This window comes from Centruroides sculpturatus, unplaced genomic scaffold (genome assembly GCF_000671375.1).
Source record: "Centruroides sculpturatus isolate CEXI.00-Female unplaced genomic scaffold, Cexi_2.0 scaffold918, whole genome shotgun sequence".
Taxonomy (NCBI): domain Eukaryota; kingdom Metazoa; phylum Arthropoda; class Arachnida; order Scorpiones; family Buthidae; genus Centruroides; species Centruroides sculpturatus.
Window position 1 is genome coordinate 62,147 of NW_019385109.1, and position 19,124 is coordinate 81,270.

The 19,124-nt window shown below is 31.7% G+C and overlaps 1 protein-coding gene across 1 annotated transcript; it reads left to right on the forward strand.

The window, feature by feature from the left end:
* Window positions 1-918: 918 nt before the first annotated feature.
* On the forward strand, window positions 919-13,909 carry LOC111634848. Its single transcript, XM_023379684.1, has 6 exons — window positions 919-1,050; window positions 12,491-12,586; window positions 12,711-12,784; window positions 13,283-13,360; window positions 13,568-13,636; window positions 13,716-13,909. The coding sequence occupies exons 2-6, from the start codon at window positions 12,496-12,498 to the stop codon at window positions 13,758-13,760; spliced, it is 357 nt and encodes a 118-aa protein (XP_023235452.1). The 5' UTR covers window positions 919-1,050; window positions 12,491-12,495; the 3' UTR covers window positions 13,761-13,909.
* The last annotated feature ends 5,215 nt before the right edge of the window (window positions 13,910-19,124 follow it).

Consider the following 19,124-nt stretch of genomic DNA (forward strand, 5'->3'; position numbering starts at 1 on the left):
TTTTGCGTGAAATCAAACATACTTTTAGACCCATCTAAAAATTTTCTAATTAGTCTGAAAACAGGGGGACCTAATTCTTGCATTCCGTGAAAACGGGTAAGATTGACTGTAGTGTAATAAACTTAATCTTTGCTATCGTGACTTTTTGCTCGAGCAACGCCGGGCTTGTCTGCCAGTTGTTCATATTTACTTTCATTTAACATTGTTTCTTATAGTTGAAATTTATACTGGTTCTTATCCATAATAATTATTTACTAAGTTTTATCAGCGTTTAAAATTATTAGATCACTATCATTTAAAAGTTTTCAACCCCCAGCTGAATATGGAATGAGAATCTTCAATGTTCGAAAAAATAGACCAAATATTTAAACTCTGCACTCTCGAAAACCCTAAAGCATAATTTGTGCTCGCTGGTAATTTTGAATTAAGTAATTTTCCTATTCGAATGGCATCATTCCTCTCTGCCTGTTGTCGGCAGAAAGATGAAGATAATTCGACCGAAAGTAATCATTTACTATCGTCTGGATGAGAGATTGATACCTAAAAAATTTCATTACATTTGCTCAAATCGTGAGAAATGTATAAACAATTAACAGAGCCCTTGTATATTCGATTCTCTTTATAATAAAAACTCAAACTTTTGGTACTATTTATAACGCATCTCAAGTTCGTTAATTAGTTATTAATTCATTTATTCATTTATTTAATATAGCAACAAAATCCCTGGAAGAAACGAGAATACCGTTATGAATATTGATAAAGAAAACAGGACAACTATAAAAATTATTTGTGAGTTATCCAGGGTTACAGAAATCCATGATTTATAGCGTTTAACAAAACAAAAATAACTAACAATAAAAATATTATTTAATTAAATATGACTCATCGTAACATTTGACAATGATTTTTATGGATAATGCCAAGTTGGCGTTTTTAAAGCAACATATTTAAGCCATCACCATTGAGTGATTTCAATAACAAGAAAAAAATATTTTTCTATACAATACACAGAACGTTAAAAGAAGCAGCTGTATCGATAACATTATTCAGGTATGAAATTTCATTAATGTTATCTAATATTAATTTATTGCCAATAATAAAAATTTATATCCTTTCTTCAAATTTTCATTCCGTCTAAAAACTAAAATTCTTCGATTGAAGATAATTAATTGCCAAACAATTTTGGTTGGTTTAACACTATAAATAATCATGGCGTTTTTGTCTGTATATTGAAACCTTTGGTGGTAACAGCAAATCAGTCAATATTGAAGAGTGTGAACTGTACGGTTATTCTATATAAAACTATTTTCTTGGAGCACTTGAAAAATATTAGTAAATTATTTAAGTAAGAAACAAGGATAGACTCTGAAAAAGATTGCACGTTTTAATATGTGGTCACGCGCACCTGCCACATATTAATTAAACATCCTGTAACTTTTAATTCATTTGTCTCTAAGTTCTTATTTTTGTTATATTATTGTCTACTTAGTATATTATTAGGACTTCTTATACTGGTTTTTTTACCAGGTAAAAAATAAAGATTGTTTTTTTCTGAATAAAACTCTTTTTTGCAGAAATGAAAACACAAGTATAATAACTCCTAATAATAGAGAGATTGCGGCCGACGTTTTCATCGCAAAAACGTATACGTCGAACGTTCAGCGCCGCTTTCCTGTAAGCCTAGAAGTTTGACAATGACGTTTGATACGTCGAGAATGATTCCACTGACGTTCCAAACGCCAGTGTCAAACTTCTAGGCTTACAGGAGGGCGGCGCTAAACGTCCGACGTACACGTTTTCGCGATGAAAACGTCGGCCGCAACCTCTCTAATATGTTAAGTCCTAATAGACAATAATATAACAAGTATCCTGTAACTTTGTCCTACAGTATATTGTTTTTAACGTGTGATTATATGAACTTTTATGATCGAAATTATTCGAAGAATCATCCGCCGAAAATTTTCGCTTACAAAGGAATCGCCCTGTATTTGTATTTCCTCCCAGAAAATTTATCACGCGACGTGTTTTAAGAAATTCCGGTTTCCAAAAAATACTATAATGCCTGATTATGATCATACAATTCCTATTATTGACTATTTTGAAAAATCAAGTAATCCGGAATCATTTGAAAATTATCGGATAACGAATTAACGAATTTCTGCTGCAGTTTTAGGGGAGACCGGGGCAAGATCGGCATGTTAAGCTTTACTTAAATTTTGTGTAATAAATACTGCTGTAAACTGAAAAAAAAGCTTTGCATATTGTCTATTGGAATGTTACCTTACTATAGAACTGGTTAAAATCAGTTTGGAAATAAAAATAATTAAAATAATTACAACTTTACAAGAAGAGAGAAATTGACGAAGTTGCCCCGGGTATAGGGGCAAGATCGGCAACTTCTCTCTTTTTGTAAAGTTGTAATTATTTTAATTATTTTTATTAAAGTTGCCCCTGGTATAGGGGCAACAGTAATGGGGCAAGATAGGCACGTATATAAAATTATGTTATTAACAATGTATAAGTTGGAATTCACTATTAAAACAAAGAAATACAAATCCAACACCCATTTAATATTATTACAACGAAATGCAAGTTCAAAGACATATATACATGAATAACAAATGCAAACATGTTTTCATTTATCATCTGTTTGATTTTTATCCTTTGCTTCTAATGTGGCTTTATGTTGCCGATCTTACCCCGCTAGTCATGATTTCGAAACATTAAGTACAACCCTGAGAACAGAATGCCAAGCCACGATCTGGCCACGTGAATAAGTTGAAGTTACATCCTTCTAACAGGAAAAGTAACTTTCGTTATCATGGAATTATAACAAAACCTGCCAATTCAATATAAATGGAAAAAAAATATTATATGGAATTGAACGAAAATGAAAATTTGCTTGATAATTCAACTACGCTTGTTGGAGAACAATAAAAACACTACACTCAACAAGCCACCAATAAAACTCAACTGCCTAACCTATAACCAAAGTCTCCTTTTAATTTGTTTTTAAAAAAAAGCGCTTGACAAACTTGCCCCGCATGCCGAAGTTGCCCCGGTCTCCCCTATATAACTTCAAATTTCATAACCTCGTTTAATTAACTCTTTAAGCCCCGATCAATTTTTGATATTAATGTAATTAAACTTAAAAAATACTTACAACTGTAAAAAAACGAAAGAAATGCGTTAATTTTGAAGAAAAAGCTTCAAATTTTATTTTCCTTTGTCTTGCCTTTCTGTGAAATTAGACACTGATGAGTCGTTGTTTACACAGCTGGATGACCTCGAGAACAGCTGGAGTCGGATTTCCCGGGACATTCTCACAGAAGTCTCGGGAGGCAATGGGTTTATAGTAGGGTGAATAATAGTTGGCCGTATATTTTAAAATATTTTTAAAAAATTAAAATTTTTATTGCAATTTCCGACCCCCCGACTTAATTAAACTTATATATAATAAAATCTATTAATTAAAAAAATTAAAAAACTATTGGAGGTCGTTTTTGATATCAGAAAGTAGCTTTAAATAACTTTACCGAAATAAAATCCGTGTACTACAACTTTAGAACGATTAAATAAATTTGATTAAAAAATCCCATTAAAAAACAATTAAGCGTTAATCGCGCGTCATTAAAGGTTGATTAAAATCGTGATAAAATTTTTTCACGCGGGTAAAAATTTTTTAAAAAATTTGGAGACCTAAAAAACATTCCAAAAATTCAAAAAAAAATTTTAAAATAGTTTTCCGTAACGCTATGTAACGTTCCCGAGATATCTCGGGATTGGGGCTTAAGGATTCTATTTAAATTTAATTTTTTTATGTATATTTTAATGATAAAAATTTTTTTAATATTTAAAGTATACTAAAAAAACAAAACATTTGGAACTGCAAAACAAGATTGATACATGAAAGGTAGAGCAAGAATACAAAACCTGAACAAATACTTAGTTTAATTGACTCTATATATCAATAGAATAAAATATTAGGAAGCAACATATAGTTTTATATTTATTATTATCGTAAAACGCATAATATAATTTATTGTTATAATATACAAATTAAAAATGCAGAAATTCTTGGAATGTTTTCTATCGTATAAAAAACAACCTGTCACTAATTAAAAAGCAAAAATCACCATTAAGATAGTGTATATAACGGAAGTAGAGAAGACCGGGGCTAGTTGTCACAGGGGGCATGTTGTCACAGTACAAATATCGCCTATATAATCAAAACTAAACGGTCACGTCATCTAGCAATAGGTTCATTTACCGCTCGCCTATGTCATCACAAAATTTGAATAATATCCGTTACGTAGTGTTCCGTTAGTTGGCGGTTAGGAAATTTACATCGAGTCGCGTAAATTTTGATGTCATGTCATGTGCAATTTGAAAATTTGCAATTAGTTAAAGCTGAGTAACAACTGTATTCCCTATTAGCTGGGCTCTTAATGTATACATTAGGAGCAATTGAATTTTATATTTTCAAATTAGAAACTGTGAATCGATTTATTAATGAAGTTTATTTGGGGCAAATTGTCACATATCAAAAGGGACAACCCGTTTTGTTTACAAACTTTTTATAAAAGAGACGGAAAGCGATGACGGTTTTTTAAATCATTATTGACAATATTTCCATACAATATAGTTGCAAAATTAGAAAGGGGAAAGCATTACTCCTATTAGTTTGTTTTCCTCATTTTTCCAGATAGTACGAAATTATAAAAGAAAAACTGATAGAAATGCCCCACTTGAAGGCATTTTACAAAGAGCTGCCAAAGCAGTTAAAAATGTCCAGCCAATTTTTATTAGGAAAGCTGCAGAGGAATACAATATTTAATACGGAACTTTAGCAAGATTCTGCAAGAAATTAACTGATGAAGAACATGCTTCTGGCAGCTATACAGTTGAAATGAGTTATAAAAACAGCAGGCAAGTCTTTACTAGTAATGAAGAGTTGGAGTTGGAAAAATATATTTAAAAATCTTCTGATATTTATTTTGAATTAACACTAAAAACAAGTACGAAAATTAGCATATGACTATGCAATAGCGCTTAACAAACTGTTTTCTCAAATCTGGAGTGACACCCTAATGGCAGGCCCCGATTGGTTTACAGGATTTCTAAAGAAGCATTCTAGACTATCGCTACGAATACCCCAAGCCACCAGTCTATCTAGAGCCACAAATTTCAATACGACAAATGTGATGTCTTTTTCACAAATTTAGGAAATTTATTTGATCGTTACCATTTCCGCCGCAGTGACATTTACAGCGTAGATGAAACTGGAATAACTACGGTGCAACGTCCTGATCGTATTGTTGCTAGAAGAGAATTTCGTTATATTGGTTCTCTCACCTCAGCTGAAAGGGGCACACTAGTAACTATGGCTTTTGTAACATCTGCTTCCGAAAACAGCATTCAGCCGTTATTTGTTTCCTCGAGTACACTTAAGAGACCACTTTCTACAAAATTCCTTTCCAGGTTCTATTGGAACAGCAAACCCATCCGGCCGCATGAAAGAGGAGCAATTTCTAACAATTTTGAAGCATGTCGTTGAGACTACTAAATGTACGAAAGAAAAGCCTATACTGTTATTGTTTGATAACCACGAGTATCATCTCTCAATACCCGGATTACATTTCTCAATGGTGTCGTTATTTTATCTTTTCTCCCACTCTGTAGTAACAAGCTCCAGTCTTTAGACAAGAGTGTTTTCGGCTCCTTAAAAAAATTTATCTACTCGGCATGTACTTCGTCGATGAAGACTAATCCAGGGAAAATTATGACATTCCTGGTATTGTTTCTTCAGCACTTCCATTAACAGCTGTGCCAAATAATATATTACAGTATTTGGATTTAGTGTGTCTGGAATTTATCCATTCAACAGAGATATTTTCACCGATCAAGACTTTCTTCCAAGCTATGTCAAAATTCGTCAAGATTCGTCAAGATTCAAAGATCCCTGCATCTGCAGCCGAAAACATTCCCATAGAACGATCAACTAACACAGAATATTCAGCAATTCATACAGATTGATCTAAAGTAAATAAATTACCAACCAATACATGCGCGGAAACTGCAGACCCGAACATACCTTCGATTTCTGGTCTATCTGGTACTCTACCAAAAGCGAAAACCTTAGTAGTTGCTATGCCCCAGTCATGTTCAATGATTTCTCCGGAGGTTGTTCGGCCACTACCAAAGGCAAGAGAAAGAAAGGGTAACCGTCAAAACAGAAGAAAACGCAAGTCTGCTATATTGACCGACATCCCTGAGAAAGACAAGTTGGAGGCACAAAAAAAATTTCTAAAACGGCACATTCTAAACAATTCCAAAACCATAGAGGTTAATTAAAAGGAAAGTACTTTCAAGAGACAAGGCCACTTTTAGTAAAATAAATACCCCCCCTACTAAGACTGACTCGTCAGAAGAGGAAGAAGAGAGCTTCTGTTTGGTTTGTGGTGAGAGTTATAGCCGATCCAAAAAAAAAAAAAAATGGATTCAGTGTACCAGATGTAAAAATTGGTCTCACAAGCTATGTACAGATGTAAATCTATAAATATATTATGTTTGTCACAACTGACTCTGAAGACGATATGTAAAGATTGGAGTTATTTGCCTCAGAACAAATAATAGTAAATTAGTAAATTAGTAGTTATTTACTTTATAGAATTGGCACATGTAAATGTCAAATTAAGCATAATTTAACATAACCAAAGTAAACTCAGGAGATGTGAGAACTTAGGTTATCTAAACTCTGTGACAACATACCCCTTAACGGGTATGTTGTCACAGAGTTATGTTGTCACACCGGGTATGTTGTCAACGAAGTATGTTGTCACAGGTGTGCCAACAGATGTGTCATATGGTGACACAGTTGTTTCTAAGATAATTAATAACTATGACAAAAAATTATTAAATGTTCATATATTTATTGTAAACTAATCAAAAGATATGTAGGCGCATGCATTTTCACTTAAATGTAATTAAACTGATATTATAGACCCTAAAACTAGAAATGACTAAAAATTGTGACAACTAGCCCCGGCTGTCCTACTGCAATTTCTGTAAATACACGCCTCAAAAATAAAATCGAAACACCACGAAGGAATGCACGTAGCCATATGAAAATTTCCGAACTGATAGAGGTGACAGAGATGAACAGACGATTAAGTTTGCGTACTCATCGGTTCATATGGTACTCAGTTTCGGACTAAAAACACCAGCAGCCGGCTCGGGCGGTTCAAATGTTATCAGTGACTGATCGCGCATCCGAATTTTGGAAGAAGCGTAAAAAATACCTCGAAGACAAAAGTGAACTAAATACTACCAGTTAACAACTGAAGAACGAGACCGTATCCTGGAACTGGACGACCTCGGTTTGTCGATGCCGTGATGTCTAACGCCGTGATCGACCGGCAGATTCGCCGAACGACCCGTCAAGACCTGTTCGCCACGGTACGTGACAACCGAAGTAGGCCATCGCCATAAACGGGTGCATCTGTGTTCAACCAAACCATTTCCAACAGGTTACATATATCAGATAAATTCAGCAATATTAGTCGGCTTAATCTAATTATTTATCTAATCACCTAAATGAGGTTTTTGGAATAATAAACGAAAATTGTTATGTCTTTCTAATCCAACTGTTCGCTAGAGTCCAAGAATGACCAGAAGCAATTTAATTTCTATATGTTTTTTTAAATATGCATTTAGGACCTAACTTTTTCATCGAAATGCATATAAATATATATATATATATATAAAACATAGAAATTAAATTGCTTCTGGTCATTTTTGAACACCGGTGAACAGTCGGATTAGAAAGACATAACAATTTTTGTTTATTAGTCCACAAACCCCTACCATAAATAAGGTTACATAAAGACGGCTGCACGTACTGTACCATAGACCACATACACTCCTTAGTAGAAGCAGCTTGGGAAAGAATACCTCTGACAGCCATCAATAACCCCATTGATAGTATGCCTCGCCACATATCGGCCTGCATAACAGCCCGTTGGTGTCATATTTGTTACTGAATAAACCGGTGTCTATCTGTTGCATATTTTTGTTCTTCTAATCATTTGCATATCTCTGATGTTGCGGCTACCCGCATTTCTTTGTAGTGTCGCGATCGCACTTTTGAGTTGTGTATAATTTATTTTTTATTTATTTTACATTTGCGAAGCCAGTTTTGGGACAAGACTGTCTCCGAGAGAGCGAGCAACGCCTGTTTGTAGAAACAATCTCAGCATTTGGTATTTTCTTTTGACCCGGTTCTCAGTTTCCTGACTACCTATAAGTCTGGTTTATTTTATGTATGCATGATTTGGGCACCAAATACTCTGTGCCAAATTGCAACTCCTGACATGTACAGTACTCCTTCATACCTTTAAGGTGTGCAACCGTTGACAGCAGCGCGATTTTAAAGAAGAGACAAAGTCTCGTCAATGAAGACAATAAAAATTATATAATAACAAGAATATAAAAAAGAAAGGCAAAATGACATAAGAACATACAAAATCTTACATTATATAGAAATCGTCGCATAAATGTTTGTATTTTGTAAAGTCCTGAAGAAGATGATGTTCAACAGGAGACATGTAATCAATGGAACGGTTAATGAAAGATCTATGAGATAGCGATAATAATCGATAAAAAGGATTATATAGACATGATAGTGATGGAGTACTTCAGGAAGGAACTTTCAGTTTGAGCCGATAATTGGATATTATGTATTAAAATATGCATAAGCTAAAAGACAATCGATGTATTTGACTCTTTCTTTGAAATCAAGTAATCCCAGTCTGACTCTTGCCACTTCAGTATTATTAGTATATGGTAGATAGCAAAATTTGTTCAGAAAGAAATATACTTTGTTTATTTTATTAGTGTATTTTTACTTATAGCTTTTATTGTAGATGAATGCTATTGTTTCGGAATATAGCTATATTAAAGTAGTCTGGAAAAGGTTAGATAGGATGGGTTGTAATGTAAAAAAAAAAATAAAAAAAATAGATGGCAGGTACACGACCCGCACTAAAATTTAAGTGTTTTGGCATGGTGACGGGTTTTTTTAACTTTTGAAACCGATAGACTACAACGATTGGTAAAATTATTACATGAAAGCGCAATAAATTAGCACTAGATAAAATACGAAAAAATCTAGCTTTAATATTGTTGTAAATCTTATATGTCATGTCAGGTATATATTGTTTTTCTTAGGTATTTTTCGAGGAAACTTACGGATAAATTCCCGAAATGTACGAGGGTTAAATGCAAAATTAAATATAACACTTATAATTTCCAAAAGATACTTGGCATTCTTTATAACAGGGGTGTCTAACCTTTTTGTTTCTCTAAGCCACATTGGAAGATGTCATGGAGTTTTGGGCCACAAGTATATGTACAGTATATTATGTCCTAACCTTAAATATACAAGTATATTAAGGATTAAAATATCTAGATTATAGTAATAAGTATTAAAACTATATCACGAAAAAGGATATTTTAAAACATTACTTCTACAGACACTTTAAAGTGCATTTTTATTCAACTAACATATTTATAAATAATATGTAGCCCAAAAAGTATCCAATGCGCGAAATGATATTTTTTATGCAAACTAAAAGAAAGGGTGGCCAAATCTTGCAACGTCGGAAGAAATACTAAATAAAGCTGGAGTTGGGACTCAAAGGATTATAGACCCAAATGCGGTGAAATGGGAGATAGGACAAAAGATAAAGAAGTGAGAAAGGTTGGAAAATTAAGGGTTAATATTTGCAAACAGAAGGTGTATTTAACCCACAACTTTTTATCTTTTGGTCTTTCGTTTCCCCGAATTTTGGTCTATAATCCTTTTAGTCACAACTCCAGCATTCTTTAGTATTACTTCCTCATTCACACATTTCCAAGTATTTGAAAATATTTCCTTTCCACTCAAAAAATAATATATATATAACGGTTTATGACTTTGTGATACTTCTTTTTTCAGCTTATGCCGTTAAAATAAATAAAAAAATAAAAAAAATTTGTCGGTTTTGTTTACATAATCGTTGAACAGCATTGGTACTTGCTTCGGCCGCGAGTTGGACACTCCTGCTTTATAACATTGTTTTAGAGTATATGATGTAAATAAAGGTTACGAGAGTTTTCATCTGGCCCACTGTTTACTGGTTTCGTTTCTCAATTTTTTAAAGCAATGATTTAACCATTTAGAAGAGGAAATATCGATTGAACGATATTGGAGGAATTTGTTTATAGTATTAAATAGAATAAAAAAATATGATATATTTGATCAGTTAAAGCTTGTATTGACATCGTTGAAAAATCGGGGTACAACCGATCAATGGAGCAGATGAAATTTGAAGCTTGTATGTTATTAAAATGTTTCCAGAAAGGCATTTTAACGAAATGTTTGGAAGTATTCTCGTAGTTAATTTTACAGTGACTTCAAGGCAGATAGCCGCATGGTCAAACTGGAATCCTTGAGCTGGGAGAGCATTTAAATTAAAGTTAGAAGTAAAAGATAAATCTAAAGAAGAGTATAAACGTGTAGGAAAAAGTATATTTTGGGGAAATATAAAAAATAGAAATATCATTAATAAAAAAATATTATATTCGAATCACAGGATGAATACCAGGGTCCATTGCTGATAACTACGTTAAAATTTTAAGGTAGTTATCAGAAGGAAACGGAGCTGTTTGAAAGCCTAATATCATATAATTAAAACTAAATGTAATTTTTTTATAATTCCGCATGGCTAATAAGTTTATTCATTATATTTTTGTCGTTAATATTGTTACTAGTAATAACATTATTGACATTGCCAAAGTTTAACAACACTTTTCTAACAGTTATCCGTAAAAGTTAAGATGTTTCTGATTATTTATTTTTGTAAATCTTTGGAAATTGTATGATAGTTAGAACTCTCTATCAAGAAGAATATGTCTTAATTGAATATTTGTATACATTTAAAACAAATTATTTCTGTCTCCGGGAGCACAAAGAAAGCCTTCATTCTTGGTTTTGACTAGGCCCGCAAGAAGGCACTAACTAATAAGGGATGGAACTCGACATATCTGAAACTATGAAAAATTACGGAAAATTCTCCCTGATTCGATGCTGAGTCTCCCAAATTTTTTAACTGTCTCGACCTCCTGTATATGCCGTCTGTCGTTAACGTGTTCACTTTATTTTTATGTCTCCTCTTTATTTAATAACATTCTTATTTAAGTAAATATAAAACTTATATCAAATTAATAATAATATGAAACAAAAGAATTGAACAAGTCTCGAGTTCATACAATCTTTATCAACAAATTTAAGTTCAAAAACGTAAAAATTGAATCATTTACATTATTTAGTATTTGATCATTTTTTATACAGATTAAAAACAGACTTAAATGTCTAATATTTATGTTGAAATGAATAAATTATAGGGGAGACCGGAGCAAGATCGGCATGTTAAGCTTTACTTAAATTTTGTGTAATAAATACTGCTGTAAACTGAAAAAAAAAGCTTTGCATATTGTCTATTGGAATGTTACCTTACTATAGAACTGGTTAAAATCAGTTTGGAAATAAAAATAATTAAAATAATTACAACTTTACAAGAAGAGAGAAATTGACGAAGTTGCCCCGGGTATAGGGGCAAGATCGGCAACTTCTCTCTTTTTGTAAAGTTGTAATTATTTTAATTATTTTTATTAAAGTTGCCCCTGGTATAGGGGCAACAGTAATGGGGCAAGATAGGCACGTATATAAAATTATGTTATTAACAATGTATAAGTTGGAATTCACTATTAAAACAAAGAAATACAAATCCAACACCCATTTAATATTATTACAACGAAATGCAAGTTCAAAGACATATATACATGAATAACAAATGCAAACATGTTTTCATTTATCATCTGTTTGATTTTTATCCTTTGCTTCTAATGTGGCTTTATGTTGCCGATCTTACCCCGCTAGTCATGATTTCGAAACATTAAGTACAACCCTGAGAACAGAATGCCAAGCCACGATCTGGCCACGTGAATAAGTTGAAGTTACATCCTTCTAACAGGAAAAGTAACTTTCGTTATCATGGAATTATAACAAAACCTGCCAATTCAATATAAATGGAAAAAAAATATTATATGGAATTGAACGAAAATGAAAATTTGCTTGATAATTCAACTACGCTTGTTGGAGAACAATAAAAACACTACACTCAACAAGCCACCAATAAAACTCAACTGCCTAACCTATAACCAAAGTCTCCTTTTAATTTGTTTAAAAAAAAAGCGCTTGACAAACTTGCCCCGCATGCCGAAGTTGCCCCGGTCTCCCCTACTCCATTTTATATGAAATAATAATTAGTCTCTTTAGAAAAGTGATTTTAAATATATTTCAATCACATTTTTGACAGAAATATTCATAAATTTTTAAAAATTCGTTAAGTTTATCTAAATATCGATTTATGTAAACTCTATTTTACAGTCGAAATGAAGATCTACATTTTATTCTTTTGCACATTGTTAATCTGCAAAGTTGCCTGCAATCGTAATCCGAAACTTCTTTCAAAAGAAGTTTGCGGTAAGCTATATAAATTATTTATTCATGAATCTTATTAACATAAAACTGGTTTATAAATATATTAGATATATTTTTCTTAATTTTAAATTTTAAAAAGTTGTAAACTTATAAAATATGGTTGCAGGTTATTCTGAATCCCGCAAATCTAAGATTTATGACTGCATCGAAAACAACCTTCCTGCTTTTTTCAAAAATAAAGTATTTTGAATTTTTTAAATACCTTTGTTAAGATTTCTAAAATTTTAAAAAATAAACTTTAATTAACCGTGGTTACTTTCTGAGACTGCAGGGGAAACTTTTTGACATCACACTAGAACTACTCCTTTCGGATAGAGCAAATTTATATCCATTTAAAAACTTAATTGCGGGTAAGATACAGATAACCTGTACAATGATGTCACTTAAGGTTAAAGCTGGATAAGGACGTGATATTATACTTTATTGTGTTCTTTCTGATAAACAAGAAATCGAGTAGTTTATAAGGATTTATGAGAAAAGAAAAAAGAGATGATGAATGGGTAATGCCGTTATCAAAAAGTAAAATAACGACATGTTTGATTTAATAATCCGGTAATTAAGAATAACGAAATGCGAAAAGTCTCACAATGTATCCCGGTTTACCGATATATTTATAATATTATAGCATTTATAGAATACGTAATTATATATGTATATATATGATTTTTATCTACTTAGGTTAAAGGTTTTATTCAGTGCATTGGAAGAAATTCTCTTCTTGAAATCGTAAATATGATTTGTGAATCAAACAAACCGGTAAGCTTAAATATAGAAAAGCATACTTAATGTAGATTACTGATTTTGAATGTAATTTCAGTCATACCTCTGAACAATAGCCATTGATAAGAACATAAAAAATAGCCATTTTTACTGTTCTTATCATTTAGATGTTGTTATTGGAGGTTCGACTATTATTTGGTTTGTGAACTTCACAGTATTGTATATATTTTATATTATACATAGGAGGATCTGAAAGCACAATATGCGAATTGCTTTTCTATTTTGGAATTGCACTACGACGTCGACTATAATGTAAGTGATAAATTATTTAATATTTCGTCAATTTATATTTTGTAAAATATACAACAATTACAATTTATTATTATTTCAGAATGCAGTCTATTTCATAGGAATGTGTATGCCGGATGACGAGTAAAAACATGGTTTTGCTAAATATAAAATATTAAAACATTTATAAATGTATTAAAATATTCAAGTAAATAAAACAAGATACTATAAGTAGTATTCTAGACAATTAATAATAAACAAGTATAGAAAATTACAGTAAACTGTACCGAACTTAACATTTTAATTAATCATAAATACATTAATTAAAAACATAAAAGATCGACTTATTTTTGTTTATGTTTTTTACATAAATTGAAACCATATTAGCTGGTTTTTTTGGAATTGCAGTATTCAATGAAAAAAATTAGACAGGAATACACGAAAGTTTGCTTAAAAGTCAGGAAGAAAATTACTTTCAATAAAACGTGAAAATGTTAAAATTGTACTGCCTGTTAATTTATTATACATGACGAAGGAACAAATTCCATACATAGACATGTACTAAATATTTAAAATTTATTGTAAAAGGAGTGATATTCTAAAGTGACAAATCTCTTCAATTTACTGAACAATAAAGTAGCAATATTTATCAGTTTATTTCTTTTATTTTAAATATTGTTATAATGCAAATAAGTTAGAGATATGAATCTATTTTACATCTCAGATTTTAAACGAGATTATTTTACATTCAATGCATTAATTTCCTTTGCAATAAATATGAATTAAAGAACTTGAGATCAGAAATTCTATTAAGGAGGGAGTCACTAATTTCAATGTCAAACCTTTAAGCTATTACTGTTACTATTCTGTATTTGTCGTTTGCAACGAAAGTGTGGAGAAATTAAACAAGTCTCATAAGTTTGTAATTCTACACACGTTTTATTAATACAGTTTATTTCTAAATATATGTAGTACTAACAAATATGTCAAGCGATCCCCGAGCAAAATGTAAGAACAGCAAAGATTGAAATGAAAACCATGTTAACATTTTGATTATTTTTGTATACCACTGCTGTGTTTATCATGAAATGTTAAATAAATTATAAAAAGAAAATATAAAATGTAACAGAACTAAATAAAAACGACAAAAATCTACTTTAAAAAGAAAAATAAATCGATCTTATTTATATTTATTTAAGAAAATTAAGAAAAAACGAAAATTATTTTGAGGCAAATTAACCAATGACTTTTGATTGGCATATTGGAAAACTCCCAGTATGTGTTTTGTGCTTGCTAAGATTGTGAGGCTCGTATTGTACGGATTGGCGCAATTTCATTGGCCAATCCGTACAATACAAAATTTTCGTTTTTCAACAGAAGATTGTTGTTTATTTTCATGAATCAAGAAATTGAAATTGTTTTCTAATATTAACTGTAACGTCCCATTCACAACCAAATATGAAATGGTAATCAACCAACCAATCAAACTTCGCCAAAAATGAACAAAACATTTAAACTAATACCCTTGAAAAACTAAAAAACATAATTTGTGATTGCTGATAACTTTTTAGCAGAGTAATTAGTTTCTCCTCTCTTAAATTTAGGAAAAGTATAGGGCCATTACTCAACAAATTAATCTCTCAAGATTTTTATATTTTTCGACTCGGGATCTTGAAACGCCAAGAAATAAAAAAGCGTTTTTAATATTTTTGTATATTATCGCGTGTTTGTTTGTGGGCGTGTGTTACTTGTGTGTGTTTGGGAAAGTAAATTTTTTCATGCACTTTAAAGCTTAATAACTCCTGTGCTTTTTGTTGAAAATTTGAAATTTGAAAGGACTACTCTTCAAAATTTATCTTAGGGAAAAATGTTTCTAGAAATTTTTATTATAATCAGACCATTGGTTCGAAAGATGCTAAGCAGATAGATGGCCGTATCTCAAAAAGCCTCCAGGTTACGCCATACACAAATTTTTAAACTGGTTTTTAACATGATGGTTTTTGCTATTAGAATGCCATATTCTGCTGATCTGACAGAAAGAATGCGTGTTGCAGGCGAGAGATTAAAGATAATACGAACAAAAGCATTCGTCTACAACTTTTGGATGAGAGCGTACTTCCTCAAAATTTTTATTACATTTGCTCAAACCATATTGAAACGTGTAAAGAACAAACTAACTAACTAAATTTCTTAATACTAGTATATTTGATTCTTTTTATAATAAACACCTAAAATATTCCCATAAAATTCGTTAATTAGTTATTTATATTTATTTAATAAGGAAACAAAATTATTTGATAGGCGAGGCGAATACAGTTATCAATAATAATAAAAAATTCGTCAACAATAACAATTATTTGTAATTTTTCCACGGTTACAAAAGTCCATAATTTATAGCGTTTAACAACACAAAAATAACAAACAATAGTAATAATATTTAATTAGATATGACTATCGTCGTAACATTTGACAATGATTTGTACGTGTAATGCCAAAGTGGCATTTTTAAGGCAGCACATCAATTTAGTTATTCCAATAACAAAAGAATAATTTTTTTTCTTGTTATACATACAGAACGTTTGAAAAGAAGTGGCTGCATCGATACTCATGTATGAAATTTCATGAATGATATCTTACTTATTGCCATACAGAACAGAATTGTCTTCTCTCTTCAACATCTCTTCCTGTGTAAAAACTAAAATCCTTCGATTGAAGATACTTAATTGAGAAACAATTGTTCTTGGCATAATTTTGTAAAGAATCAAAGCATTTTTGCACGAATATCGGAACTTTAGGTGATATGATAAACTGGGTGAATTTTACGGTTATCCAATATAAAACGATTCTGTTAAAACATTTGAAAAATATTAATGAATCATTTAAGTACACAAGAAACAAGGGCGGACACGAATGAAGACTTTCAAATACTAATGTTTAACTTAGTAATTTAAACAATAGTATAAAGAATCAAAATGTTAAGTTTAGTGGATTTGCATGATAGAATCTATGATGGGTTCTATGATTTCCTTTTTGATATATAAGATCGTTTTACAAACGCGCGACTTTGTCTGGCGATGTTTCACGGTTTCCAGCACGTCTTCTAGAGGCTTAAATAAATGAGTTTGTTCCGAAAATTTAACTGGCCTATTTTGATAAAACGTCGCTATCTTCCATTTATTGCGATGAGGAATCCAAAAATGGGATGACGGTCCATTTAAATGTTAAAAATAAAGGTCCATAATTTGGTTTTCGATATATAGAGGTTATCCTCTTTCTGCGTGGTAAACACGTTCTATAGAACACGGTGTAAAGAAAAGGCGCGTAGAAAAGTACAGTACATGCAAAAGTGCGCGATAGGATTCACAACTTTAATCAAACGAAAAAATAAGCAACTTATAAAAATCTCGAGCTTTATTATCCTAACATCATTTATAATTAACATTATTTGTACCTATTGTACTGTAAGTGCAAGGTAACATACCAAACATAAACTCGACGTACGGCATTCTCTGATGTACTGTACATATAGTATTCTAAACTGTGCTTTAAGAAAAAAAGTTAGCTATTAATTTCAAGAATTTTAACAAAAAGTTAAACTGGAAAGTTTTCAAATAAACGGTTTTTCCCGTGTAAAAAATCAATCGCCGAAAAAGAAGATTAGTTTTCTTTTGTCGACCGCGTTATTTCAAAATTTTGCGTAAAAAGGAGAGCATAAAAAGAAGGATAGGTGTACTATACTCATTGTAATAAAGGCCGAGAGAGCCCCAAACTAGCAATTAATATTTTGTTACTTACTCCAGGGAATTGAGAATTGAATTTCGGCTATCTGGTTCAGAAGTCAGTGTGTTAGTCATTACTGTATTTAGTTTACACTCGCATGATATTTTACATCTAAAAAAGAAGCCTCAGATGTAGCCATGCTACATCTGAGGCTTCTAATGGGCTCTATAGGTACTATTAAACACGGAATAGGGGTAGATAAGAAATTATTGGTCATGAGGTAAACAGTGTCTTTACATTGATGTTCTTTCTTGTATTCAAATTTTACAAATGTCAGAACAAACAAGTACTAGTACATACAAATCGTAGCTCATTTTAAACGATATTGATGGTTTAAGTCCATTAACAAACAAAAGTAAATATTTATTTTTAAATAGTAATCAGAAATCTATAGGCATATATAGATTCTGAAAATGAAATTTAACGTAACTCATTTATTCATTTTTGGTCGTTAATTAATAATGTTTTACATACGTTTTACTTAACCAAAAATAGTATAAAATTGCATTTCGGCTTTTGATTTTGCTGCAAAACCCTCTTTTGTTACACCTCTAGTTATTCTAAGAGGATTGTGCCTATCACAATTAGACAAAATGCAGTGATATACACTGCATTTTGCCTAATTGTGATAGGCAATATACGGACATAAACGTGCACTAAAAAAGTCGAAATGAATCCAAACGAAAAATATTAAATAAATACATAATTTCACATTTAATGGTCTTTGTATCGATTGACTATTAAAAACTCGAAATTGGCTATCATTCTTACCTTATTAATATTTTATATCAATTCCTAAGTGCATATTAATATTAGCAAAAATCCTATCCAAATATTTACAAAGTTAGAGTTTTTCTTCTTATTGTTACTACACAGTATATATGGCTGCTTTATTACAAAAGTCTCATATCATAGAAAATGCGTGATTTCTTTAAAATAGTTTTATAAAATTATTATTAAAGATATTCTTTACAAATCATCTCTACTTTTCTCACAGCGTAAAGCTGTTTTTCAATGAGGGTCGCGACCTCAGTGGTCGCAAAGCCTTACACGTGGGGTTACGGGTAAAAGAAAAAGACAAGTGTTTATAGGTCCTACACTACAATAAAAAAAAAACTACAATTTCAGTGAGCTCCTTTGGACTGTTTGGTTGAGAGGTGACGCATAAGCTTTGATGGTTTCCTACTCTCACGTGATAATACATCGCCACAAATTACACATTGAGGTTTATTATTCATGACAGTAAACCCGTATTTCAAGTAATTGTCGTCGTAATGTCTATTTTTTTCGGTTTTAATTGACTTCCATCACTGCCACTTGTACCAGACGTGGAGGGCTGCGATCTTTTGAGAAACTTGTCCATTTTATGCACGTGCGGAGCAAAGCGTAAAGACAATACAATCGCGTCTGTAATTGTTGGTGCAGTCGGACAACTGATGGAAACAAAAGAAAGCTAGCGTACGTTACTGCGCGGGCAGCACGAGGCGCACTCGCCTCCAGCGCCCCCGTGGCAAAGTTACTATTTGCAGGGCTCTTGCGACTTCTTTGCATAATACAATTGGTTTTTCGATTGATATTTAGGTTTCAACAGAACGAAAATTAAATACGTAGTTCCTAAAATCACTGACACAGTTTTAATATGACTGTGGGGGTCGCCAGAATTTTTTAACTTGTACAGGGGTCGCGTATTCAAGAAGGTTGAAAAACACTGGTGTAAAATATAAAAACTTCG

What these genes read in the sequence shown, in the direction of transcription:
- LOC111634848 (XM_023379684.1), top strand. Translation starts at nt 12,496, where the DNA reads ATGAAGATCTACATTTTATTCTTTTGCACATTGTTAATCTGCAAAGTT. An exon ending in CTGCTTTTTTCAAAAATAAA is followed by an intron (nt 12,785 to 13,282) that starts GTATTTTGAATT and finishes TTATCTACTTAG; the next exon opens with GTTAAAGGTTTTATTCAGTG. An exon ending in TTTGTGAATCAAACAAACCG is followed by an intron (nt 13,361 to 13,567) that starts GTAAGCTTAAAT and finishes TATTATACATAG; the next exon opens with GAGGATCTGAAAGCACAATA.